Raw genomic sequence first — 26508 nt, forward strand, 5'->3', positions numbered from 1 at the left:
CTCTTTCTGCGTTACAGGTACCTTGCTGAGAGTAGAAGCTTGCAATCCCATCTCTAACAATGGTTATATTTGCATTTATTGTTTGAAAAATCTCACCAATATATCAAACAGTTCTAATTTCATGCATGGGTAACTTACATACATTTCTTAAACAATCCACAGCAGTGACCAGAGAAGGAATGACCACTGGGAGGAACCCAGAAAGAAGAGATTCTGTGGCGCATCTCAACTGGATGCCTTCATCTGCCCCAGCTGCAACAAAACATGTCTCTCCTGTATTCATCTCTACAGACACAGCAGGCACTGTAACTCTCCAATTGTTTGACATAACCCTTGAAGGCACACTCGTCCAGTCTCCCAAGACGGATGCCAACCTAACTTATGCACAATACATTTTAAAATGTGATAAAGGTTTGATCTAATAAGTAATTCAATATTCTATTTATTTGCATTTCCACCCCCTCTAACAAACCCCCAAAGTCATTAAAAAACACGGTTTTTCTCATGGTGAAATTTCCAGAATTTTCACTTTAACTAAGTAATATTAACAACACTGCTGGTGCTGTTACCAAGTGCGCTTATTTTGCACTCAACAGCTGCTGTATTTAACTCTCAGTTGCTTGATTCTACCTGCACCTGTACAAAATATCTTATTTACAATATTTCAGTTTCGCATTTGGGTCTCCAAAAGAGCCCCCTTTCAATATTGAGTGGAAATATATAGTTATGTTTTTGGTGCAGGAAGTCAGGGAAGTGGAACAGTCATGCTACTGCCCAAGAGGATGGAGGACTGATAATGGGCATGTGTTGATCTGGTGAAGTCAGGAGTTTACCAGAAATTTGAGGAAGAAGCAAAACTCCAGCCACTCCCTGCCTACTAAACGAAATGGGTACTATGCAGCTTATAGGTTGGCAAGTGTATTAGAGAACGAATTTTAGACTTTTATTTTGCAATTTATAGGGTCCAGTCAACATTGCTTAAGAGCAGAGTATTCTTAGTTGTCAAGTTTTTGCATTCTGATGTCTTCCATTTCCCTACAGCAGCTGGACACGTGTAACTTCAAAGGCTTAAATGATTTATTCTAGTGGATTTCTTCTTTCCTAGAAACTAAGAGCTGGGGTTCAAAACCTTAAAAACAAGACACTCCAAAACAACACTCTAAAAATAAGATGAGATCTTGCTGTATTTGTAAGTGAAGTATTATCTTTTTAAGGTAGACTCAGCTTTCAGCAACAATTTAAGCCTGGACTCATAAGGGCCAGCCACTTTCAAGTAGTCAAAATTGTGGTTCCTAAATCAAAGGACTTTTATTCAACCAGTGATCTTTAATTAAAATACAATGCTAAACAATTCACAGAGTTGTGGATTAAAATGAATACAGAACCATAGAGACTTGGTAAGGAGACAGAACCTGCTTCCAGTTAGCAGGGTCAATGGTACAAAATATGTAGGCCAGACTCTTATAAAATGGTTCCTGGAAGCCCCATTTCCTCGTTTTCTTTTTTAAAAACCATCATTATAAAAAGTAGTACAAACTTAGGAGTCTGTTCCTATGTCCAAGAAGCAGCTATTGTATTTCCTAGGAGCTATGTGCAAAAAGTATGCCCCTCTGTGTCCCACCCTAATCCCCAGAACAACAAAAAAATATCGTCTCCCAGTTTTCTACATTAAAAAAATATACAAGCATATAATACATTTATTCAATAAAGACACATTTTAGAGATCTATGTAGGAAATAATTTTGCTTACATAATTTTATGAAAGAAAAAAGAGAGGATTCAACTGTTTGATTCTATTTCGTATGCAATAAATAGGGCTGGGCAAAAGTCATTAGTCCCAACAAGATTTGCCAAAGTCCCACATTTAATTCCGGAAACAGATGTTATATGAAGTAATATCGGTGTGTTCAGTAAAATTATTAGGAGTAAATGGTGATAACTTCACGACCTCCTCCTCGTACCAAGAGCACTCTGTTCAAGCCTTCTGTCAAAACTTCCAAGAACTCCATATCTGGATGTCAAAGTAGTCAAGGTTTCAAGACCTGGAATAAAATTGTACCAAAACCTTATGGTGATTATATACTTCCCCTTCTCACACCCAAAGGTGCAAACTGCATCCCTCTCAAGGTATGTGTTAGCAAAACATACTCAGCTTGCTTTGCCTGACTTCATACCTCTAATCAGCGATGATCTCACTGGGCAAATCACTCTCATTCCCAAATTCAACTTCAGTTCCGCATGGGAATGTAAAATGGGAATTTCTGTTACCTGTTATCAAATGTAAATTGTAGATTTATCCGGAAGCAGGAAGTGTGAGATTTTATCATTATGTAACTGACTTCCCACATTATTACCGTATCTTTCGCTCTATAGGACGCACCCGACCATAAGACACACCTAGTTTTAGAGGGGGAGAACAAGAAAACAGAATTCTCTCCCTCTCTGCGCAGCGCCCCTTCAGCTAAGCAGCAGGAGAAGTGGAACCCCTTCCATTTCTCCTCCCGCTTCGCTGAAGGGGCGCTGCACAGAGAGGGAAAGATGTGCAGCGCCTCTCCAGCGAAGCAAGAGGAGAAATGGAAGGGGTTCCATGGAAGGCAGCTATCCCTGAGGCCAGGAGAGCAAGAGGGGTCGGTGCGCACAGGAGCCTCCGGAATATGGCAGGAGCACTCCCGCTGCACTTCGGAGGCTTCACGTTGCTTTTGCTGAAGCCACGGAGCCTGCATTCGCTCCATAAGACGCACACACATTTCCCCTTAATTTTTGGAGGTGAAAAAGTGTGTCTTATAGAGCGGGAAATACGGTAAATCACTTATCTCCCCTGCCTAATAGGTCAACTGCCTTTATTTCATACAGTTCTATTCAATATTTCCCTCATCTGATTCTAATATGGCATAACAGATTTTGGGTGCTGCTGGATGGCTACGTTTATGCCTAAAGTGCACCAAAAAAGGATACAATTTTCGTCCCCATGCCTGTTTTTTGGAGGACCAGGCATGTTCAGTAACACCAGTTGGGCATGTTGTGACTTGTTTAGCACAACTCCATTGAGCTTGACGGCAGTGTGCATCCTTCGCACATTCGACTGGTTCCTACAACATAGCAACAATTAGAGATGGATCAGCCAGCACAATCTTACTGGTAAGTGCAAGGAAAAGGTTACTGTTGCAGCCAAAAAAATCTTAAGCCATACAACATAGCAAATGCTTAGTAATCAGCAGGTAATGCCAAGACATTTCCTAAAAATAAAATAAAATACTTGAGCAGAGTGTCTATGAAGTCTAGTCAACTGTTGGGCTTGTGGACTGGATCTAGCTTTGGAAACAAATATATCTGGCCCTTCTGTAGACCTGCAAAATTTAAATCAAGGAGTGATAAAACATTTTGTTCCAAGTAGCATAGAAATACTATTGTTCTTGCACTTTTTCTAAGTCAAAAGGCTACCAAAGTTAATTTACTCCTTTAAGGGTTCTTTCATCAATGACTTCTTCATTCTTACATTGACACAGAGCAAGGGCAAGAAACCCATTTTTTCTCAGGGAATCACATTTTCCACCAGGAAAAATCTGCTGAGAACTGCCTGGTGGCATAGGAGACTTGCTCCAGCCTGATTATTTTGGTTGCCCTTCTCCGTATTTGTTCTAATTCTGCAACATCCTTTCTAAGGTGTGGTGACCAAAACCGCACACAGCATTCCAGGTATGGTCACAACATAAATTCACATTTCAGTATTGGTAGTTTTATTTCTGATTCCTTTCCGTTTAACCCTCAAACTGAATTTTACATTTTTCTACAGCTGATGCATACTGGGTCAAAATTTTAATTTAGCTATTCCACAGCAGACTCCAACATCCCTATACTGCCCCAGGCACTGTCAGCTCAGACCCCTTTAATGTGTGTGTGGAATTAAGTTTTTTGCCCTGATGTGCAAAAAACAAAACAAGGAAAGGAAGGCTGTGGGCTGCATCTGGCCAAGGAAGAAGCCTCCGTAATATTTTTCTGCAGTGCTCCAACAAAGAGAATTGCCTCTGAAGGTGGGAAACTTTTTCCAAAATGTGTTGGGCATTAACAACATTTTCTTGCCCCAATGTGCAACACTTAAACTGAACTGTATTTGCCATTTTAATATTAATTCTCAGGGGACATGAATGTCACTGGAGAAAGAGAACCAATAAATTAAGGCTTAGATTTCTGTACAGTATGTGCCTAATTTTAGACAAATTATATGCTCAGCTGCTCCCGTTAACGTAACACTAAAGTTTTAAAGTACATTGATTGTGAAAATTAAAGGACACAACTTTATAGAACAATAACAGCTGCTGTGTTACCTTCGAAAAACTCAAAAGGCAGATGCCATTCTTCTTATGAATGCAGTAATGGGCAATAAATGCCCTGGAAGATTCTCCAACTGAGGAGTTCCATCACATTTTTCAAGGGTGGCGAGGATACAAAAGTTAACTGTTAGGGTCCTTTTACCCTTTATTTTTGTTTCTTATTCTTTAAATATAACATGCTTTGGAACAAGCTAGGGTACAAAGCCAATTTCAAGCCACCTTTGCTTGTTCTGAAGCTGTTAGCCAGAGTTTCCCGGTTCAGACCAGAAAACAACCCTTATCTGGAGTCTTCCTCGTTTGTTTGCTCCTTCATGTCAAAGGAGGGACAAAGAGGTCTCACGGACAGCTGCAAGTCACATTCATACCTTGCCTTATTAACCCAAGAGATGATCATCTAATTGCAGCACTTGCTCCTGACCTAGGGAATTGTGGGAGCACAAGAGCCCTGCTACATACATAAGTAAGGAGTCAACTGCATAAGCCTAATCATGGGTCTACAGTCATACCTCGGGTTACAGACGCTTCAGGTTGCGTTTTTTCGGTTTACGGACTGCTGAAACCCGGAAGTAACCGGGTTTTGGTGGTCGCACATGCACAGAAGCACTAAGTCGCACTTTGTGCGTGCACAGAAGCGGCGAATCGCAACCGGCGCATGCGCGGACGCGACGCTGTGGGTTGCAAACGTGCATCCTGCACAGATCACGTTCGCAACCCGAGCGTCCACTGTCTATGAAGCAGGTCATGGGTTTCTGTGTGCATGACTGGTGACAGTCTGCGGTCTGGCACACGGCTGGATTTGGTGCATTCAAGAAACCAGATCCACGGGCAGAAAGCTTTCTGCAGGCTGATCACATCAAGACACTTAGGTGCCATACAATGATTATGAAGGATGGATATGTAAAAAGATAAAAAAAAGTGAGAGAAACATCAGTGCTATGTGTGAAGACTTTTGGTATAAAGAACTGATGACTCACACAGAGGGAAAATCAAAGAACAAAATGACAGGGATATTCAACAAAAAGGGGGAAAAGGCAGAAGAGAGCCCTTAGTAATGCTTCAAAGCAGGGGGATGGAAGGAGTCACAGGAGAACAAAAACTTGCATCGCAATCACTTTCATGAGGTTGAATGATCTGCCTCAAAAATGACTCATTTATCCACATTAGTTTCTTTTTATAATCTTATCTGCTGCTATGTCCCCCCCCCCCCCCCGTGGGTGGAGAGTTTGAAGGTATGCAATATTGCACACTATTCTTACAAATTAAGCAACTGAACACAATATAGCTTAACAAACTCATGAGATCAATATCTGCATCTATCTTTCCCACTTCCTAATTATTATTATTTTTTAAAATCACCTTTATTGTCATTGTTATAATCTTTGCAATTATGTCAATGTTAGCTTATCCAGAAACTACTACGCATCTGGTTATTGAGATAATTAAGGGGAAAAGTTGCACCCATGGGATTTCGATGAAGGAAATGTCAAATGTTTTATACAGGCAAATGGTGACCTTCATTTGATGAAACACATAATGTGATTTACTCTGAAGAAAAGTAGTAATAAAAAAGAGGCACCTAGCTTAGAAAAAGGAGAAAAGCGTAAAAGGAAAATATGACAGGAAGGCTAAGCCATCACATTCACATGCTAAAACATAATGCACAGACCCAGTGAAGATTCAAAAACAGCTAATTTGGAAGAGACATGCAACAACACTTAAACAATAAAGCACAGAAAGCAGGAATAACAACCTAAATTAAATCAAATTCGACTTACAGATTTCCCCATTCTCTACATGGAAAAGAAACAAATGTGCAAAAATATTACATAGCTATATGGCATATTTTTCTAATATAGCACCTTAAAACACAATATAACTTTATTCATTTCCTAAATATTTTAATCACTAAAAATTAGTATATCTCGTGTGATTTTTAAAAACAAACCATAGCACACATTCCTAAAAGTATGGAAACGTTTAAATTGTCCCCTGTTCATATTGTACAACAGTTCTGCACTGCTCTTAAAGTGGCCCCTCTAATCTTTAAGTGATTTCCTGCAGTGTTAATAGCTCAGGGGCAGACACAGAGATGAAACTATGCAAACAAGCAACTCCTGAGTTTGCACGCTCCCTTTCCAAAATCTTCCTTCATCTGAAAAAGGAATAAATTCTGACTCAACATAATATTGTATTCATCTATACTTGCAGCATTTAAAATGCCTACTTTTAAATTTTCTGTTTCTTTATTTTTTATTTTCAAAGCTTTTTATTATGGTGCTTTAGTTTTTAGCTTTTACTTTTTGGCTGGTTTCTTTTTCATGTTAGTTATGGTTTTCAACCCTCTTTTTGTAATCGTTTAATGTGGTCTGCAATTTTTTTTGCAGTTGGCTTTTGTGTTAATGTATTTTTCCTCCCCACAACTCCTTGATGGCAGGTGAACATCATATTTAGAAGGGATTGGATATTTTTCAGCTAGAGAGAGGAGAAGCAGGGAGACTGTAGTGTGGGCTAGCAGCTTCCCACCTCTGGGAGAAACAGTATCTGACCACATCAGCTGTCTTCAAAAGGCAGCAAGCAGTAAAAAACAAAGCTCTATGATCGTAACTGAGCATTCAGGTATACAATAATTCTTGGCCAGATTGAAATGAACCTATTCGGTTTTTGCCATTGCCACGGCTTTCTTAAATTGGACAATCAAACGTAAATTAAAGTGGTGTAAATTTTCTTTCTGAGAGATAAGCAACCACAGCAGTAACCTTACAGAAGGCCAAAACAACAACTTCTGAAGCAGATAGGTCAGCAGGGAAGGTTAGCATGGAGACATAGGAACATATTGCAAGTACACAAACATAGGTTGCAATGCTGTAAGACATTTATGTATTTTGGGGAACAGATTTCTATCACACTATTATTAATCTTCCTAACAAATCACCTGTTCTGCTACCGTGTATGGCAATTACAGATCTGAAGTCAGTTACTTTTATTAAAAAGCTCAACCCATTTTCACATTTCTTGCTACAGAAATCTAGCAAATGCTCCACTGTCCTAGTTTATGACAGAAATAATATTTATTGTGGTGTAAATAAGGATGGACCTAAAATTATTTCTTCAAATTACAAGAAGAGGCTATATCAATTCTGCTTTATTTTAAAGGATATCTAAATTGTACAAAAAACATATATCACATTTTTTTCAGATTTAGTGCTAACTTTGTAATGCTTTACATATTAAACTATTACTAATTTTTATGTTCTGAAATTAATGTATAAATGAGGGTTTGGATAGCAAATTTCTAAAGAACGTAATGGGTAGTACTTCAAAACAACCCATGTACAATAGATGATAAACATAGTAAGCCATGTTGTGACACATAACCATGTCTTTTATTTCCATAAAAATAAAACACAACATTGTTGTTGTTCCTTCAATCTGTAGGTGCTGCCAAGTCCTGGCAATGATTACTAGGATTACATCGCCATCTAGTGGTTGCTGAAACAAAGTGGTTCCCTTCCTTATAAAAGGTACCCCTGCCCGTACGAGCCAGTCTTGCCAGACTCTAGGGTTGTGCGCTCATCTCACTCTATAGGCCGGGAGCCAGCGCTGTCCGGAGACACTTCCGGGTCACGTGGCCAGCATGACAAGCTGCATCTGGCGAGCCAGAGCCACACACGGAAACGCCGTTTACCTTCCCGCTGGTAAGCGGTCCCTATTTATCTACTTGCACCCGGGGGTGCTTTCGAACTGCTAGGTTGGCAGGCGCTGGGACCGAGCAACGGGAGCGCACCCCGCCGCGGGGATTCGAACCGCTGACCATGCGATCGGCAAGTCCTAGGCGCTGAGGTTTTACCCACAGCGCCACCCGCGTCCCTCACTTCCTTATAGTACCACCGAAATAATGATGTTGCTATACCACCAGGCCACGCAAAGCATAAAGGTTTTATAGAAGGAAACACCCCTGTTTCTAAAGATATTCTGTCTTCTTTTACATTTCACAAAGTTTTCTACAGTTATGGCTCCTGCTTACTCATAAGCCTTCAAACTAAAACTCAGCTCCTGCTGCACTCAAGAGAGCAGAACTGAATATAAGATAGGTAAAGGTAAAGGGACCCCTGACCATTAAGTCCAGTCGTGACCGACTCTGGGGTTGCAGCACTCATCTCGCTTTACTGGCCGAGGGAGCCGGCGTACAGCTTCCAGGTCATGTGGCCAGCATGATTAAGCCGCTTCTGGGGAACCAGAGCAGCGCACGGAAACGCCGTTTACCTTCCCACCGGAGCGGTACCTATTTATCTACTTGCACTTTGACGTGCTTTCGAACTGCTAGGTTGGCAGGAGCTGGGACCGACCAACGGGTGCTCACCCCGTCGCAGGGATTCGAACCGCCGACCTTCTGATCGGCAAGTCCTAGGCTCTGTGGTTTAACCCACAGTGCCACCGGCGACCCAGAGAATAATTAGAAGACAATTCTGTTCATGTAAGAGCAAAAGTAGCACTGGGAAGACGGCTAGTAGTGTGTGTATAAAGAAAAATAGAATTACTTATATCTTCAGCATGGGATTTTATGATTTTAAGGCATTTACACCTCCAGAATCTAACTGGCCAATGTATTCTTACTGCTTTCTTCTATGAGCTACCATTTCTAGAATGGTATAAACCCATTCTATTCAATACCATTAAATGTTAGTGTGGGTTTGATCAATGTTATCAGTATTTAATGCCTTAAGTATCTACTTACGGTTTCATACTGAAGATATCCTTGTAGCTTGACAGGCAAGCTTCTTTATTTTTATGCTTCTCGGATATAAGCTTTTCTTTTGTCCAGGTCATTTGTATTTTGTCTGGTGTAGCAACAGCAGTGTGAGATTTGACCATTCCTGTTGAGCGGGATGCAGTGTTCCTATCATGGATTAATTGAGCCTGACCAAACACAAACAAGCAATGTAAAGATCAGCATTTTGGCAAGTCAGGGAACTCAAGGCTGGCAGAGGCCTGTAAATACCATGTAAATACTTTGCTTGCTTGTACATAAAAGCAGTTCATGTTCAGCTTATGAGAGATGCAATGTATTCAAGATGTTTATTCACCAGTTTAATGACAATAATGGTTGACATTATTGGTTCTAAATGGGGATGGGGGATCATTCCATGACCCATATAGGAGTAGAAATAATGTATTTGACCCTGCAGATACATTTGTCTGTGACAGGATAACTTACATGAAGGCAGCTGCTCATTTTGAAGAATAAAAATATATTTATACACACATATGGTACAGAACGCACATTTTCCTGAGAGTTGCACTTCACAGATTGATTCTGTGGCAAAAGTGAACCCCAGTGGAGGCACATTCCAATGTCTCTTGAGCCAAACGTATGCCAACAACCATGTTTTCAATTTCTTTCCTAATGATTTATAGCATGGAATTAGCCTTTTATTCCCATTCTTTGCTACCTCTTACATAACCAGCTCCTGTTCCAGAAGAGGACCTCTCTTCTTATTGCACGACTGCGGAGTTTACTCAGGTTGGTGAAGTCCCTTGTTAAAAACTATGTCAACCAGATCGTCTCTATTTGCTTGTTGACGCTCTCAAAGAACTCTAACACATTAGTAAGACAGGACTCAACCTTACAGAAGCCATGCTAGTTCTGCTTCAGCAAGTCTTGTTCTTCCACATGCTTGGTTATTTTATCTTTAACAATACTTTCCAACAGTTTTGCTGGGACAGGCAAGCTAACCAGCATATAATCTCTAAGATCCTCCCAGGATCCCTTTTCAAAAACTGGCGTTACATTGGCCATTTTACAGTCCCTGAGTATGGGGGCTGACCCGAGGGACAAAATACATATTTTTGTTGGGAGATTACATGATAATATAGCAAGCCACTTGCCATTCAATCCTATTTCCATAGATGGCGCTACTGTTCTTTAGACAGAGCAACATGAGAGTAAAGTGTGAGAGTTTTGGCTCAAGGAACTTCTGAAACAAAATCTGGCATTTAGGATACTACAAAGCCAGTGCTTTTGACTGCTGAGAGTTACAGCTCTGGTGTAAAATCTATACCTTTCTAAGCTTAAGTGGTATAAACTTTAAAATTAAAAACTGTCAAAAAATAGCAAGCTCACTGGTTGTAGGAACTGCATCACTTGTCACCAGAAGTCACAGCCACCATCCAAATTGTTCATTAATATCTCACCTCCATATTCATCATATTACCCGCTATCACAATAGATGGGGTGGGAATACATTTTACAGCATCAAAATATTGATATTTGAGTACTATGAAATGTAGCAGCATAGCAGGAAACACTGCGCAATAGAATTATTCTCTGGAAAGGCTCTGTATGTCACCTTAGTATCACAGTACCTGTGAATACAAGTCTGTAACATCCTATATATCATACGTAACCAGTTCAGCCAGAGAGCTTTTTCATTAATGTTTGCATCAATGCACAAAATGCTGAAATGCTATAATTCTGTCACAAAGTCTTAATTACATTACTGAATTATCCTAAAACTAGTTTGAGTTAACATGTATGCATTTTTGCTTATACAGTACTGCTTATTATATTCCTTAATTTCAATAACCGAGAAACATTCTACTTTTATATTGACAAACTGTTCGTCAAAGAATGCAGAACAGTGCAATGAATAATGAAGTAATAAACACAACAATCTACCACACTAGTGTTAACAACAAACAATTCAGACTTGTTCCAAAGAGGAGATACTATCAGAGGGATAAAGCCAAACAATATCCAATGAAGGTATTAACATTTAGGTTAATGTTTTTATTTTTTTGAAAAAATACCTCAGGCTTTAGGACACAAATGATAATTACTGACATCAGTTACTGCTGGATTGAAAACATTTAAGATCTGATAAACCATGGGATTTAAATACAACATTTTAAAAGAACAGAAAGGGGTGACATTTACTAAATTCTAATTTTGGATTATTTTGTTATCACTTCAAACACACAACTACACTGAAGTTACTAAAGGTGATCTACAAAAGGACATTCCACATTGCTAAGAACTAAAATTAGGACATCCGGGTTTGAACACAAGGAGCCACACTTGAAGTGCCATTTTTAAAATTATAACCGGGCTTAAAATGTATTACATGTATCATGGCATTCTGTAGAACATTAAAGGCAATCATTATTTCTATATGAACAATCAAGATTCAGAAACACAAAATTATTGCTGAAGTCTATTATTAAATCTAAGCAATTTAACAAAATGAGAGAAGGGCTACAATTTTGCACACAGCTGAGTGTGATAAAGCTTGAGATTTCTCATAAATACTGGAATTGTGGTAGATTGTGATTAATGATTTGGCTTCTAATATCAAAGATCGTGATTTTTTAAAAATAAAGAATCTTATTGTTGTATGTTTCCTGAAAGGAGTGTCTTGAGTGCTAACCTGCATAGCCTTTAAATATTTCTGTTAAATATTGCCTAGACTTGTTTGATTAGTTCAGAGTGACAATTCTGGTGGTCCTATGATTTCTTCATGGAAGAAATCACTGCAATAAATATAACTGCAGAATGCTTATGAATGGATTTATTCCAGGAAAGTTCTGAAAACAACTTTCCAAATTTCTGTCTTTCCTGGAAACTCAGAATTTTGAACATGTGTGTTCTTGTGTGGAGAGCAGTACCACAAGTCTTTCTTTAATGTACATAGCATTGATACCAGATTCAGGGGCTTCCCCTCTGAACATAAGACTTGAATACCATGTTGTTCAACCAAGTGATTCAACTAAAGATACGGGGGGGGGGGGGGGCAATATTCAGAATGGTCTATTCTGAAAACCTGAACACTGAAATTTCTATTTTAAAAAACTCATCTGCTTTTATACCGTAGGAATGGTACTCCCTACATATAATAGTGTAATTAGTAAGAATTAGAACAGGTTAGTGGTAGTAATTAGTACAGCTATGGTTTACAATGGCACTGTAAGTGTTGTCATGGGAAGGGAACAGTCAGGTGGGTACAATTTCTACCTCTTCCTCCTGAATGTCATTAGGTAGCAGATTGTCTACATCTTGACCAATACATTGTGGGCTAGAGCGGCTCTTCTTTCTGATTGAGCCACGAGACTCGTCAGTGATGCTCTGAATCTGGGACAGGAAGGTCACCAGGCACAACCGGAAAAAGCATAGCATTAGCTCATAAAATACAATGGCACTAGTTAAACAACAGAAGGAAGCATAGTACATCTAAACAATGAGTACTGCAGTGGGTAACTTATCATGGATTGCAGTGGCAGGTTCCTTACTGCCTCCACCTCCCGTTAAGGGACAGCAAGGATGCTGACCTGAGGCAAGGAGTGCAGTGGTCTTCCTCCCCACCATATGATGCTTTCTGTGCTTAAGTTAGTTTTCCAAAACGAGAGTAAATCTGAAAATCCGAAGACCCTACGGACATAGTGAAAGAGCCAAGGATTTCTTTAAAAAGAAAATTTGTCTGCTACTCCGTTGTTAAAAAGTTGAAGAAGCCCGCTAATTAAAATGTAGATATAAGGGATTTGGAAGTCATAGGTTGGGCCTCCACTCTAGATAGAGTAATTCTTGTTTCAAATCGGTGCTGTCCTTTAATGTTTTCAGTGAAAAAAATATTCTAAAGTGGAGTCTTTTATTAGAACAAAAACTGTATTTTTTTGTATTTTATAAGCATTTCTGATCTTCACCTTCGTAAGCATGTACTTGAGGATTGATTCCTCTTTGATATAAATGGCACTGTTCTTGTAGGTAATAATAATAATAATAATAATTTTATGATTTATACCCCACCCATCTGGCTGACCTCATTAATTAGCACCAGAGTTTGGGTTTGCTCATACATTATTTTAATGGTTTTTGAAAATAAGAAAATAAAATGGATTACCTCTCTTTCCCTTTCATTTTTAGAAAGCTGCATTTGCTTTAGCATCTGAGATCTCTGTTCCATCACAAGGGTCTTCTCATACGTAAATGCTGAAATATCATTTTCAAACTGGAAAAATAAATAAATGTTATTTGCAATAAAAAGAAACCATATGCTAGTAGCCCTGATGTTTGGGTCAATCCCCTGAGACTACCCCAAAAGCAAAGAAAGAAAGATGATAAAAATAATATAAAAAATGAAAAAGGAAGCATTAAGTTAAAATTGCAATGAGAAATTGTGCTAATTTTTTATTTAGAATAGATGCAAACTGTCTATGTAGACCCTGATGATTTAACTGCCCCTCAAAATGGGGGAAGGGGAGGCAACACATTCTTCCACTGTTCTGCTGCAACTTATGTTGCTGAAACATAAAGTTGCACATTTCCTCATTAAAAATATAGAGCTAATATACACTATGAAGATAACGGATTCTTGGACAAGTATTAATTGGTTTACATATGCAGTTAAGCCCGCAATTTACGTGCATTTAACTCTTACACATTCAGCTTTATGAAAGGGGGTGCAATTCTGGGGAAATAACTTTGGCAAACCCATCTGCCATTGAACCCATTGTGTTTTGTCTATACATGATTGTGGCTTCACATGCGTTCCCCGGAATATAACTCCGAAGTAAGTTGCAGGCTTACTGTAGTCATACTCTCATCCTCTGTCCCCTTTTCAGATGGATATAAACACACATACTCCAACCTTATTCAACTAAATCCTCCAGTAGAGGGAGCTAAAATAGAGGCCTCTCTGTTGGGACTACAGCCACAAATGATGAAAGTATTAGAGAAAAAAGGGTCCCTCAAGTCTAACTTGGACTGGTTGAAAAGACTGCCCACTCAGCCACAAGTTGGCGACCTATTTGTGCAGCCAGATGTAAACTCTTAAAGGAGCATTCAGATTTCTACCAGGGTGGAAGAAAAAATAAATGGACACAATCAAGTTAGTTTAACTGCAGTGATACACCTGTTTTAACTTTCCCACTGAAATCACTAGGATGTGAATATGCTTAGCCCTGACTGGATCATAACCTAATCTGGATTGGGAGTATATTAAGTGTCTTTTTTTTTTTAAGACACTGATTTAAAATGAAATATGTGTCATGGACAAAACAAAACAGAGCTTGGCTTTTTGTGCTGTCTGAACCCAGGCTCAAGATTTGTCTCCACAAACAAGCTTGATTGGTGAGAGAAGAACAAATCTTGGTTATAGCTCAGGGTTTGTTTGCATGAAACAAACCACAAGCCCAAGGCACGCACACACACACACACACACACACACACACACACACACACACAATTATGTGAGTTGCTTTGGGGCTCACTAAAAGCAGGGGTTTTTTTTGTTTGTTTTTTAAATTACACGTAGGTATCTTTTCCCACAATGGACCTCTTAAATAACGTTCCTCAGCTAAGGATAAACACAAACATTTAATGAAAGCTTAACTGGGTGCATCAAAAACCTTACCATTTCAACAACCTCGACCTCAGCATTAATTCGAAGATGGTACAAAAACATCTGGAGATCCTTTTTCATTTGAATACTATTGTCATCCATTTGAGCTACAGTAAAGATGCGCATTTTACATTTTCTCCAAACCTGTCAGTAGGAGAGAACATTTTTCTTTTACAAATATGGAAGTGATTTCTCGTAACTTTATAGCTGGCAATGTACTGCTGCTGGTTCTTTACTGTGGTTTTCTGCTGTTAGCACTGCTAACAGTGTAGTACTGCATTCCTGCCTAATGCCCGTCTCTCATAAGCTTTCCCCTACCAGAAGAAGTCCAATGTAGCTGGACAAGAGGAAAGTGAGGAAGACGACTTCATGCACATAATATCCAGCCTTTAGAACTTCTCTGTATGCAGATGACTTCAGATGTTGCATCATTAGGCTTACAGAAACACTTCTCAGTAAGAGAAAATCAGGCCTTCTGTTATACTCCAAAGGTTTATGGCACAAAGAGATCCTGCACTGACTATATCTCATGTCCGGGCTACTAGTCGTTTTGTTTATGCAGAACTATCTGGATCCTTTATAGGATTTCACATGCAAAAGTTCCTAGCCTCAAAGAGCTTACAATTAACACTTGTTCATTTAAAAGCAAAGTTTCCCAATGGAAAGAAAGGCTAGTACCTTGTGTTGTCGCAGCAGGAAAGGAAGCAACATCAACATGCCTCCGTCATGAACAATCCACCAAACATCTATGTTGCCCTCACTAAAACGCTCTTGATTCGTAGGGAACGAGTCTATATTTTTGGCAACTAGAAGGGCTTGCTGTGCAGCCGTTGTTTCTCGAACAGTGTCTGGAAAAAGAAACAGGACTGCTGAAAACCACTATTGGTATTTCTAAAAACTTTTATCCTAGTTAGGAACCTAAGAAGCTGCCTTATACCAAGTTTGAACACTGGTCTATTTAGCTCAGTAAGTATTGTCTACAATGACTGGAAGTAGCTTTCCAGCATTTGAAGCAGGAAGATCTCCTAACTCTACCTGGGATTGATCCTGGAATAGTCTGCAAGCAAAGCAGAATCTGTACCACTGAAGTTTGGGTCTTGTCGTGCTGGAGATATTAAAGGTTTAATAAAAGTTTGAGATGTATCTGTGCCACACTGATGCGCAAAATAATTAAATGTAGATAACCTGTACACTTTCACATTGGGACGTCACACTTTCACAGGGACGTCCAACTCCTAAGAGACTGCGATCTACTCACAGAATAGGGAGGAAAGGGAGGAAAGTCTCCTTTTGTGGGGTTCAGGGCAAAGTTTATGAGCTTTGGGGGGGGGGTATAAAGGGGAAAACCAAAAGATCGCTAAGAAGACCGTCAGCCTCACAGTGAAAAAATCCATCTTCCGTTCTAGAGATCATGCAAGAATGGAGGGCGGGGGGCGGATGCTCTTTCATCGTCACTAAGGAAAGGGAGCCAGCGACCGACCGCAATCTACCAAAACCTCCCAGGGATTTACCAATAGATTGTGATCGACCTGTTGGACATCCCTGGCATAGTACATTTTTTAAATAATTACTTGAGCCAGGGTTGACTGGCTTTTGTATTTTCAGAGGCCCATCCTTCACCCAAGGCACAAGATCATACAGGCATTAAATAGCACGAAGCACAAAAACTCTGCAAGACTCCACAGCACAATGGCCATGGAGTCAAACAGAAATCATCCAATGCTATTCTCTGGAAGTGACCCCACAGTTAGGAATGGAACACCATAAAACAGTGTGACAGCGCCACTCCAGGAGGGCACTAAGGTCAATCTGTGAAATGCTCTTTTCAAAACCTCTATTTCAGGGCACTGTTTCATACTGGAAATTTTGAACATTCAGAGGTCAATCAGATGAATTTTTAGATGAAGTGTTACTATATTGCATGTTGCAAATATGATTTGTATAACTTGTACAGCCACACATACCAACAAAGTTTTTCCAAGAGAAAGGATTATCAGTATGTTTCCAGGACTGAGGCCATGCCATCAAGACAGTGTTATGCTTCATCCCTCCAAGGCCAGCAGATTGAATCAAATGGGAAATTCCATCTCTAACAGTGGATGATACCACAATCTGGCAAAATCCTTTGGTCCTCTCTGCTCCCATTAATGATCGAATATTCTGTAGGGATAAAAGATACATAAATACTTATAAACACTCATAACAGAGTAGTAAAGCATGAAGCATTTCCTAAAATACTGTGGACAGTTCTGTTAGGGTTTTTGCATTGTTCAGCTGTAAACATGCAGAAAGGAAACTTAAGCAAGCAGGATTTCCGGCAATAAAATCAGGCTTCTCTCTTGAAATAAGGATTTCCTACTAAGTTATATTTCAGACATTTAAAACGTTATCCACCAAGAAAAGTCACACAATTCTAACCAATTACTATGACTATTAAACTACTCCCAGAAATACCCGTTTGATATTTAACTTTATTAAATAACAAGGTTGAATTAGAGGTAAAGTGTTAAATGAAACACTTAAAGGCCTAAAGTGAGAAAATGAATTACTGAACTAATTATCACCTTTGTTATCTGGAAATTAGATTTACTACTTAAAAGTAAGGTGCAAATCTATCCATTTTCATAAATAAGAGGAGATTGGGAATAATTAGATATGCAATCTTCTTCTGTGATGTGGACTACTAATTACATTTAATATGACACTGTATTCAACTAACTCATTTGCCCTAATAAAAACTAGTGCAAGGATTCCAGAGACTATAACAGGAATTTACCCCTTTCTCCCCCAGTGATCCCCAAATCTGCTTTGGAGGGTTGGGGGGTTCGAACCCCCAGAACATATTTAGGGGGAGCATGGGGGGAGTGCGGGAGAAGATTTCATTGCACAAGGAAAATCTGTGCTGATGGAACCTTAACAAGCTTTTGCTTCTAAAGCTAGAAAATCTGTACAGGCCAGAGCTATTCCTCGTTTTAAAGCTATCCTTGGCATGATTTGCATTTATTCTTGAATAATTTTAGCAATATATGTTGTATAGATAGGAACCCTGATGCTTCCCAGACAGACTCCCAAGAGAGGCTCAGCTGGTGGCTTCTTCATGGCTTTTTGGTTATGTTTTTGTTATCTTAAGACACTGGGCTTCTAAGGTGTGGCTGGCCTTACCACCTCTGTGAGTTAAAAAGCTTTTCTATTATGCTGTCTTTTTTCTTTTGTTCTTGTATTTAATATTTCATTTCATTTCACTTTATTTTTTTGGTGCTGCTCAGAGAACGCGTTGCTGCACAACCTGTATGTATACAGTGTTTATTCAAAGTAAATAAAACTTTTATCTTTCCAGTAGCAAGGGACAATTGTAAAATTGTGTTCAGAATACAATAGAGTAACTGGTTTTTAAATAATCAAACTATTGTGATTAAAAATTCATCTCGGCAACCATTTACAAACCGCTGAGCCATCTCCTTTCGTTTCTGGGAATTACTCCAGGCAGACCTCTGAGCTTCAATACCTTGTTAAATATTAAGAGGGTGCTACATTTAAGTAAATGCTGACTTGCACAGGCCAAGAATAAAGCGTTCTGCTTTAAGCACTAAGCCACAAATGATCTCATGTTCATTCTAATTGCACATTGCAGTGCGAAGTCCGATTTCAAGCTCTGTCACTGCACGGAAGGAAATATTTTGAGTCTTCCTGGATACTGTTTTGTTAAAAACATTATGTTGACTTTTGGTGCTTAATACAAAAAAAAAAGTTAGTCTGCAATCACATAGGAGATGCATTACAGTAGATGTAAAATAATGCAAACCTTTAATTTATACCGCACTTTGAGTGAGAAAGCATGGGATACCCACACAAAAATTCTGTTTAAATGTATTCTTGAAATAATTGGTAAACACAAAATTATATAAAATTATATAAGATCTGAGTCTTCTTCATCCAGTTCTTTATGCAGTTCCTCTTGTCACAATAAATACCCAATGGCACAAGGGCTGGAGGTGGGGCAAGAAGTAATGGAATTACTTAGACCCAAAGTATGCCTAAAGTACCCAAAGGAGGAATGTCATGGAAGGAAAGCGGCCATAAAATCGTACATTCAAGAGCAACGAACCAATCAATATGAGAGGTGGGTCACTGAGTCTCAGCAGTCCTCTGCATTGTACTATCCAACTTCAAAGCTGGCCTGCTTAAATGTCACAGTGCACCCCCAGCATGCAGAAGTTGTTCCCACTGGCTTACTGCTCTAGTTTCACAGGGAGCCTGCACAGCCTCAAACCAGGCAAAAGCAGAATACTTCTAAGTGTAGTGGGGAACCCCACAGCCAATTGCGTCAGATGTCAGAAGGGCTGAACAAGTGACGGTCGGAATGTGGAGGTTGTGCTTGCAAGAGAACCACAATAGTATGACGTAACAACACATACGCAGGAGCTAATGCTGTAAACTGTTGAGGAATCAGGAAGGACGGAAAGATAAGAAAGTTGTTAGGCCTCGTGATTAAACCAGTAGAAGCTAGTAGAAGGAAGTATTGCCATATAACTACCCATTTGCTTCCTCTTTGCTTGAAAAGTGTACAAATACTGCTGTTTGAAATACTTGGTGTGTGTCACTCCCTCATTTGGGGCAGGGACACAATGTATTACAATGCTTTTAATAAAAACATCCTGCTTGACTGACAACTGGTGCCTAGATTCTGTTGGCTGTTCCAGCCAGCCCAGGGTATCAGGCTTGAACCCTGATGTTTCCCAGACAGCATCTGCTCTTAAAGCTACTAATTAATAAGCAAATGTCTTCCCTGAACCCTACATCCCTATCCTAACCCAAGGAATTGTGGGAAGGAATCAGAACTCCAGAGAAAGACAAAATGTGCTCAAAGTTCCTGTTGTAAGGCGGTTTCCTTCTCAAAATCCCTCTCCGGGCTGGAGATGGGGAGAGTTAATGGAACTACTGATTTTGCTTGTGGAGTGGCACAAATGTGTTGCAATCTTCCTCCCCACCCCCCTCTAGGCATTGTACAGACTACAGGTCATACACAGTTTGCTTAAGTTCTCAGTTTACATCTTCTTTTTCTTGCAGGCTTACTGGTGTGCAGCAGTACAAGGTTACAGACTGAAACTGCAGTGTAAAAAAAGGATCTTGACACAATTGCATCAAGATTCATTTTTATGCTACCATTTAATCAATGCACATATATGCCAGTGCATATTGGTAACCTGCAAAAAACTAAGATTAAAAACTGTAAATGGTACCAAAAGGCAATGTTACCAATTCTAATATTAATTTTAGAATTTCTCCAAGTTAAACCAGAAGCCAGCAGAACAGTACATTTGGCAGAGCAAACCTGCTCTTCCCTAATTTTCTCTTTTGCTTATTAAAGAAAGTCTGTCTTAGACTTACCCTCAAATATTCTATTAAAAAATAGATGGAACTGACAGCAATACAAAAGTCTGGCTACTCAATGCTTGTGTTAACATTAGATTCTCCATTAGTGTACAGCTCTTCCAAAGATAATCTTAGTTCAGGCTGAAGATCTCTATGTGAGCTTTTTAGAGCCAAGCTTACTTTTTGGAAGGACTTAACATTTCAAAAAATGAAACTAATGAAGAAAGAATTAGGACTGCCAAGCCATGTACTAATTACCCATTTCCTAGCGTCTTCATAAAATGAAGTGTAAAGCTCATTACAAAGCTTTGACTTCATAAATTGCTTTTCTTATTATTCTGTTAATTTTACAGCTGAAATCTGCAGGATTTCTGACACTTTGGGACTATATTTTGTAGCTATCTATCTCAACAAATATATTTGATGGAACCCTGACCTCAAATCCGATTGCAATCCCACCTTTCCAAATAGCAAGGCGTTAATGACCTCAGTAATGTGGGGCTCCTGATTATCCAACACTAATCCAGGTTAACTGTACTGTGTTTCTCCAACTCTGTAAGTCTTTTCGTATTCACCAAAGGAAACAGAAGACCAGTGCTGATGATGTGAGGGTGTTGGTTTTATTAACTACCTTGACTCCCCCTCAAAAAAAAAAAAATCAGTTATAATAATCGGCATTTACATGATTCTCTCACACAGCATGCCAACCAATGTAAGGTCATGGTCTTGCATGATACTTATATAATTTATACAAATATTTATATAAATCATTAGTGAATATAATTATAATCTATAGTAAATATCAAGTTGTCACTGATATCATCTTTGTAAAAATCCTTTTGATACATCATTAATTACAATGGATGCCGAGGCCAGAACATTTTATAATCCCTTGGTTTTGGTTAATAGTTTGAGTCCACATGTTTTTCCTCCCTCCTTCTCTCCTCCATTCATTTTTCAGCACTATCCCTGACTGAGTATTGCACCTTAGTTTGTATTAACTAACTAGCTTCAATCTCTAGCCCATGGTTTTTTTAAAAAGTTAAATCATTTTCACTGCAGCGTTTTCTAGATTTATATCACTAAAGCAATGACATAATATGATCATAAATAATCACATCTGTAGTAATTAGATCCAACAAATGTAAAATTATCTGCCATCATTTAAGTGCACCTAAAGATCCAAAATATTTTGACCACCCTTTCCAACATGCTTAAATATAGTCAAAATTACAGAATACATTACAGCAGAAAAAATCAGTGCTTTCTAAAATGATTGAACCCAAGCTATTCATATTTGCAAATTTTATTGCTGCAGCTGTGTTTTAATACATACCTCCTCAGCCCTTTGAGCTTCTGTGAATTTATCCAAGTATATTCCTGGAAGGACAGATCCCACAATGGTCAGTCCCTTCCCAGCTTTCAATTGAGAGGTGAAGGAAAGCAGCCGTGGGTGTTTTACCACCTGCTCTGAATCCAAGTTCAGCAGAACCAAGACTTGTGGTCTAAAGTAATATAGTAAGTAAGTAAAATAGTAAGTAAGTAAGTAAGTAAGTAAGTAAGTAAGTAAAATAGCTGCTAAAAAAAGGTAAAGCACCCCTGACAGTTAAGTCCAGTTGCAGACAACTCTGGGGTTAGTGAAATATATAATGCAGGATTATGACAACAATGTGTGTGTGTGCACGCGTGCGCGCATGAGAGAGAGAGAGAGAAGAGAAAACCAGTTCCTGACATTCCATCACACTCTAGTACGGTGATAACCAAATGTTGATTGACTGCAGCTTTCATAATCCTGGGCCAATGGCTATGCTGACTGAGGCTGATGGGAATTGTGAGTCCAACAATAAATGGAAGTCTACCCCTGCTCTTGAGGGTCCAAGAATACAGGATGGGACTACTTAGACAGCAGCAAGTTTTAATCTCAACAACTAAGGACACCAGGATCAGACTTAGCTCATGTCTGTTTAGAACAGGGGTGCCCAAACCTTTTTCAAAGAGGGTCGGATTTGATGACGTGAACATGCGTGAGGGCCAACCAAAGTTGAGGTTTTTTTACAATTTTACCCCAAAGTTGTTGAGGCTTTTTTTTTTTTTTTTTGGATTGAAGTTGCTGAGCTTTTTTTAGGATTTTACCCCAGGAATTATACTGCCACGGGGGCCGGATTCAATCGACCAACGGGCCAAATTAGGCCCCCGAGACGGACTTTGGACATGTCTGGCTTAGAAGCAAGTTTAAAAACTGAGTTTAATGGAGCTTACTTCCAATTGTTAGGAATAGGATTGCAACTTTAATGGATCTGGATTTATTAAATATAGTGCATTTAATTTTACCTCCAGTTTTTAGTATGAGGAGGACCCTGTTCAACCCGAAGCAAAGCATAACGAGCAGCATTCAAGGACAAACCCCGGATTCCGTCTCCCCACTCTTTTTCAGCTCTTAAAAGAAGAAATAAAAAGGAGAGTCAAAAAAATTGTATGTTTATGATAATACCTCTATTGCTTCGCTAAACATAAGACAATACACAAAAATATTTTGGGTCTAGACTGACACAACTTTGCAATTACAGTTTATTTTAAACAACTATTCTACCCAACTGTAAATCCATGAAAGAATATATTTGAACCACTGCTTTCATGTAGAAGTGTTTGAAACACAGTAAAGGTGAATTCATTTAAATGAAAACGTATGAGTAAGAGAACTTTTACAAAACACCAGAAATTTAATTTATTTTGGTGGGTTTGGAATTAGATTACATTGGATGAAAGTAATAAATGAGAAAAATGAATTTTCTATTACTTTGCAGCCAATTTATATCCTCTTTAAGTCCTGGTCTATGTTTTAGTCTTTAGTAGATGATGAAGCAACTGGAATGGATGAACTGGGCTTCCGGATACAAGTGACAAAGACTTACACGACATAATCTGCCAGGAACTTTCATGCCTCACTGAAACAAATAGGGAGTTGCACAAGCACAGAGCATCATGTTCATGTCAAAAAGCTTGACCAGGACACGTTATTGATGTATTGCATCCTGAATCATCCCAATTTGATCCCACTCTAATAACTGTTCCTAGAGGAAGCACCTCTGCATATTCATATTAACTGGTTCCTTTTTCCACTGGTGCCCAGTTTGTGGAATAATTTCCTAGGCGAGCTATGTGCCATGCCAGCATGAGCCCTCCTATACATAATTCGTATATTTTTAAATACGAGTCCAGGTGATGGGGTAGGGCTGGTGAACCCAATGATATATTTATTTATATTTACACAAAATTAAACAGGGTAAAGTAGCATCAACTTCAGTAGCTGGGTCATGTAACTACATATGCTGTCTCCCTATTCTCCTTACTGTAAAATCACAGAAGGACTTTGAAAAGCACACAAGAAATCTGAACATCACTGATTCATGTATTTCTCAAAGAACAAACTCACATAACAGGGTAGCAGTTAAATGGCATTTATGTAAGGTTATGTAAACAATATCTTTAATTAACCCTCCATGTTTCTAGCCCAGAAAATTGCTGAAAACCCCAACAAGATATGGAAAACACACATACTTTTCCTATAGAAGTTGATGGGAGGTATTCGTTTTTCTGGGTGAGATTTAATAGAAGTTATGCAGATATGCAAGGAAGTGCAGGAAGAATGTACCTTTTTAATTTACTGTTTGAGCAACTACACTGAAGATCAGATAAATGTGTATTCTTACCCTCTATATTCTATGTATTTGTAAATGCATCCTGCTATTAGCATGGCTACCAAAGCATAGTACCAAGAGCAAATGAACATCAAGGCAAGGCACAAACTCATCCCCAAGAATGAGAGAGTCCTAAAAGAAACACATAACACAAGTTGTTAACATTCATGCTGTACAAGTAGATATCTGTATATACACAAATACACACACAAACATACGAGTCACCCCAGACTGGGGGGAAGAAGAAACAGAAACAGCCAGGTGGGTGGCATATTCCTGTTTTTCCCATTTTCTTGCCCCAATCTCCCTGTACTAAATGAATTATGAAATGTACAATACAACCCACTAGTGTTTCAACAATGTCATATTTCACAGCTTAATTGTAGCCGCCGCATAATAGTCACACTCTATTTTTTCACTCCAAAAATTCACTGTGTAATTGTTGTGTTGTAATTTCTGAGGCTCTGTTAGGCCTCAGGCCCCTTCCTTTTCTTCTCCAGCTGCCACCACCCTTGGTCCCCTCGTACCTCGCCATCTCAGCCATGAGCTCCTAGGCCGCCTGGGCTTGGCCGACTCATAGCAAATGGTCAAGAACAGCCACAGGCTTACCCTGTGACATGCAAACCAAGAAGGAGAAGCAGTGGGTGAACAAAAACCTTCACCGTCTGTCTGCGCCCCCTTTCCTGCCCCCCAGCAGAACCTTCAGGCACCTCCAAGGAAGGAGGAGGGTCTCCAGAGGGCACATGGCCTGGGGTCTCAGTGGGATGAGAGGCTGAGATGCTCGCCCCTGAACCCCTTTTGGAAAGCCTGTGCTCTGGCATGGGGCTTTTCTTGTAAGTGAAAATGCCATTAAAAATGTGACAATTATGCTATGACAAGAGCTCAATAAATAAATCCAGTTTCTCATTTGCTTCGCTCTGAACATGAATAACTGGCAAAATGTGTGTGGGAAACCCTTTCTAATTTTCTTTACATTCTAATTTGTCCCATGAAATCTATTACTCATGCCTATACTCTGTTTAACAGCAGCTATCTTTGTGTTCTTGTTTGCATTTATCTACCCTCCTGTTCTTCTATAGACTAATAGGAAACAACTGAATAACCAACACAGAAATCCATTTTTCTTTCCATTGTTTCTTATAGGTATTTTGTGTTCTCTTACAGCTTTCTTGCATGCACACACACATACACAACTCAATACAATGTCTACTAAACCGAAAAAGACCATAGCACTATAAAACAAATGCTTGTTTTTCTCCTTCAAAAAATAAATTTGAACATGCCGTACCAGTGATAATACTTGAAACGAGGTCTCCAATTTGGTGTACGAAGCAGAGTTTGAACTGCACATGCCAAGTTCACAAACAGATAGCACATAAGGAAAAACCTACAAAATAAAAATATATTTACAATTGACATGAGTATCACCACCCACTCTAATCTTGGGGACAGAGATAGCTGGAACAGAGATAGTTAGGTTAAAGGAAAAGGAGGAAGAAAAGTGACACAGACAAAGTGATAAAGTTCACTTCTCCTAAGGATACAACGGGCTAGCCTCATAGCCTGTAATCAAGGACTGAGGCAGATGACCCACATAACTGCCTGTGTTGAATTACAGTCGTACCTCGGGTTACAGACGCTTCATCTTGTGCGTTTTTGGGTTGTGCACCGTGCCGAACCTGAAGTACCGGAATGGGTTACTACCAGGTTTCGGCAATCGCGCTTTACGCATGTGCAGACGCGGCGCTGAGGGCTGCGAATGCTGCGGGTTGTGAATGTGCCTTCCGCACGGATCACGTTCGCAACCCGAGCATCCACTGTATTTCAAATGTGCAGCGTTGTCCTAAACATACCACAACAACTGGGCTTGGAGGGGTGAATGAAGTTGTAGTCCCACAACAAATTCCATCTACATCTTGGACCAGGGATGGACAAGCTTTTCTGGGTCGGGGGCATTGCTTTTGGGAAGTGGTTGGAGGCCAGATATAGCAGTGGGCAGGCAAAAGTAGACAGATAACCTCTCTCTCTCTCCTCTCCTCTCCTCTCGCCTCTTCTCTTCTTTCCTTCCCCTCCATCCATCAGCATCATTCTCTCTCTCTCTCTCTCTCTCTCTCTCTCTCTCTCACACACACACACACACACATTTTATATACGGCAAGGATAGGAATTTTTCTTTTTTTGCTTATAGGCCAGAGTCTCGTCTCTCCATTCTTGGAGGGGTAAATTTGACAGGTGGGCAAGGACTTCAAAGCACCGTACATGGCTGTTTGCAAAAGGGCTTTCCAACATTCAGTGGGGAGCAGGGAGCCTACAGATGCTACAAGGGTTGCCTGCATGTGTCCTATAGTAATATAATACACTTTGGTCAGGGAATAAAAATTCGTGTAAGCATCATAAATTAAACAGTAACTGTAATATTACTACTACTACTACTACTTATTATTATTTCAAAATAAATTACAAAAATATAGGTAAAACCTATATACACATGCTTACATGGAAAGGATTGGAGCTACACTGTCCAGGGAAGCTATGAGAATCCCTATCTCACAAATCAACGCAGTGAGAAGCAAAGCCCATGTCGGTTCTCCATTTGCTTTTCCATGACCAAATACCTTTCAAAAAACAAAAAAGGAGGAAAAATAAACACACAAAGGATTAATGCTTTAATCGATCTGAAATACATATGTTTCAAAAATGCATGGCATGAACTTG

At 39.4% G+C, this 26508-nt stretch overlaps 1 protein-coding gene across 6 annotated transcripts in view; it reads right to left on the reverse strand.

The window, feature by feature from the left end:
- Positions 1-1283: 1283 nt before the first annotated feature.
- The window catches only part of SLC12A7 (solute carrier family 12 member 7), a 91511-nt gene continuing 66286 nt past the window's right edge, over positions 1284-26508 (reverse strand). For 3 of the 6 annotated variants that reach the window (XM_077933387.1, XM_077933390.1, XM_077933388.1), the window contains exons 13-25: positions 26290-26408; positions 25082-25180; positions 23806-23925; positions 22427-22531; positions 21432-21600; positions 16687-16882; positions 15401-15570; positions 14735-14866; positions 13223-13330; positions 12340-12456; positions 9067-9248; positions 2956-3089; positions 1284-2011 (exon numbers count right to left, since the gene is read on the reverse strand). In XM_077933387.1, the coding sequence (XP_077789513.1) occupies positions 1920-2011; positions 2956-3089; positions 9067-9248; positions 12340-12456; positions 13223-13330; positions 14735-14866; positions 15401-15570; positions 16687-16882; positions 21432-21600; positions 22427-22531; positions 23806-23925; positions 25082-25180; positions 26290-26408 (1743 nt within the window). In that variant the 3' untranslated portion in view covers positions 1284-1919. Of the gene's footprint in view, positions 2043-2955; positions 3090-4504; positions 6122-9066; positions 9249-12339; positions 12457-13222; positions 13331-14734; positions 14867-15400; positions 15571-16686; positions 16883-21431; positions 21601-22426; positions 22532-23805; positions 23926-25081; positions 25181-26289; positions 26409-26508 lie in introns of those variants that run through there. The other 3 variants (XM_077933389.1, XM_077933392.1, XM_077933391.1) reach the window with 3 other exon arrangements.

The sequence above is a fragment of the Podarcis muralis genome, chromosome 8 (assembly GCF_964188315.1).
Source record: "Podarcis muralis chromosome 8, rPodMur119.hap1.1, whole genome shotgun sequence".
Taxonomy (NCBI): Eukaryota; Metazoa; Chordata; class Lepidosauria; order Squamata; family Lacertidae; genus Podarcis; species Podarcis muralis.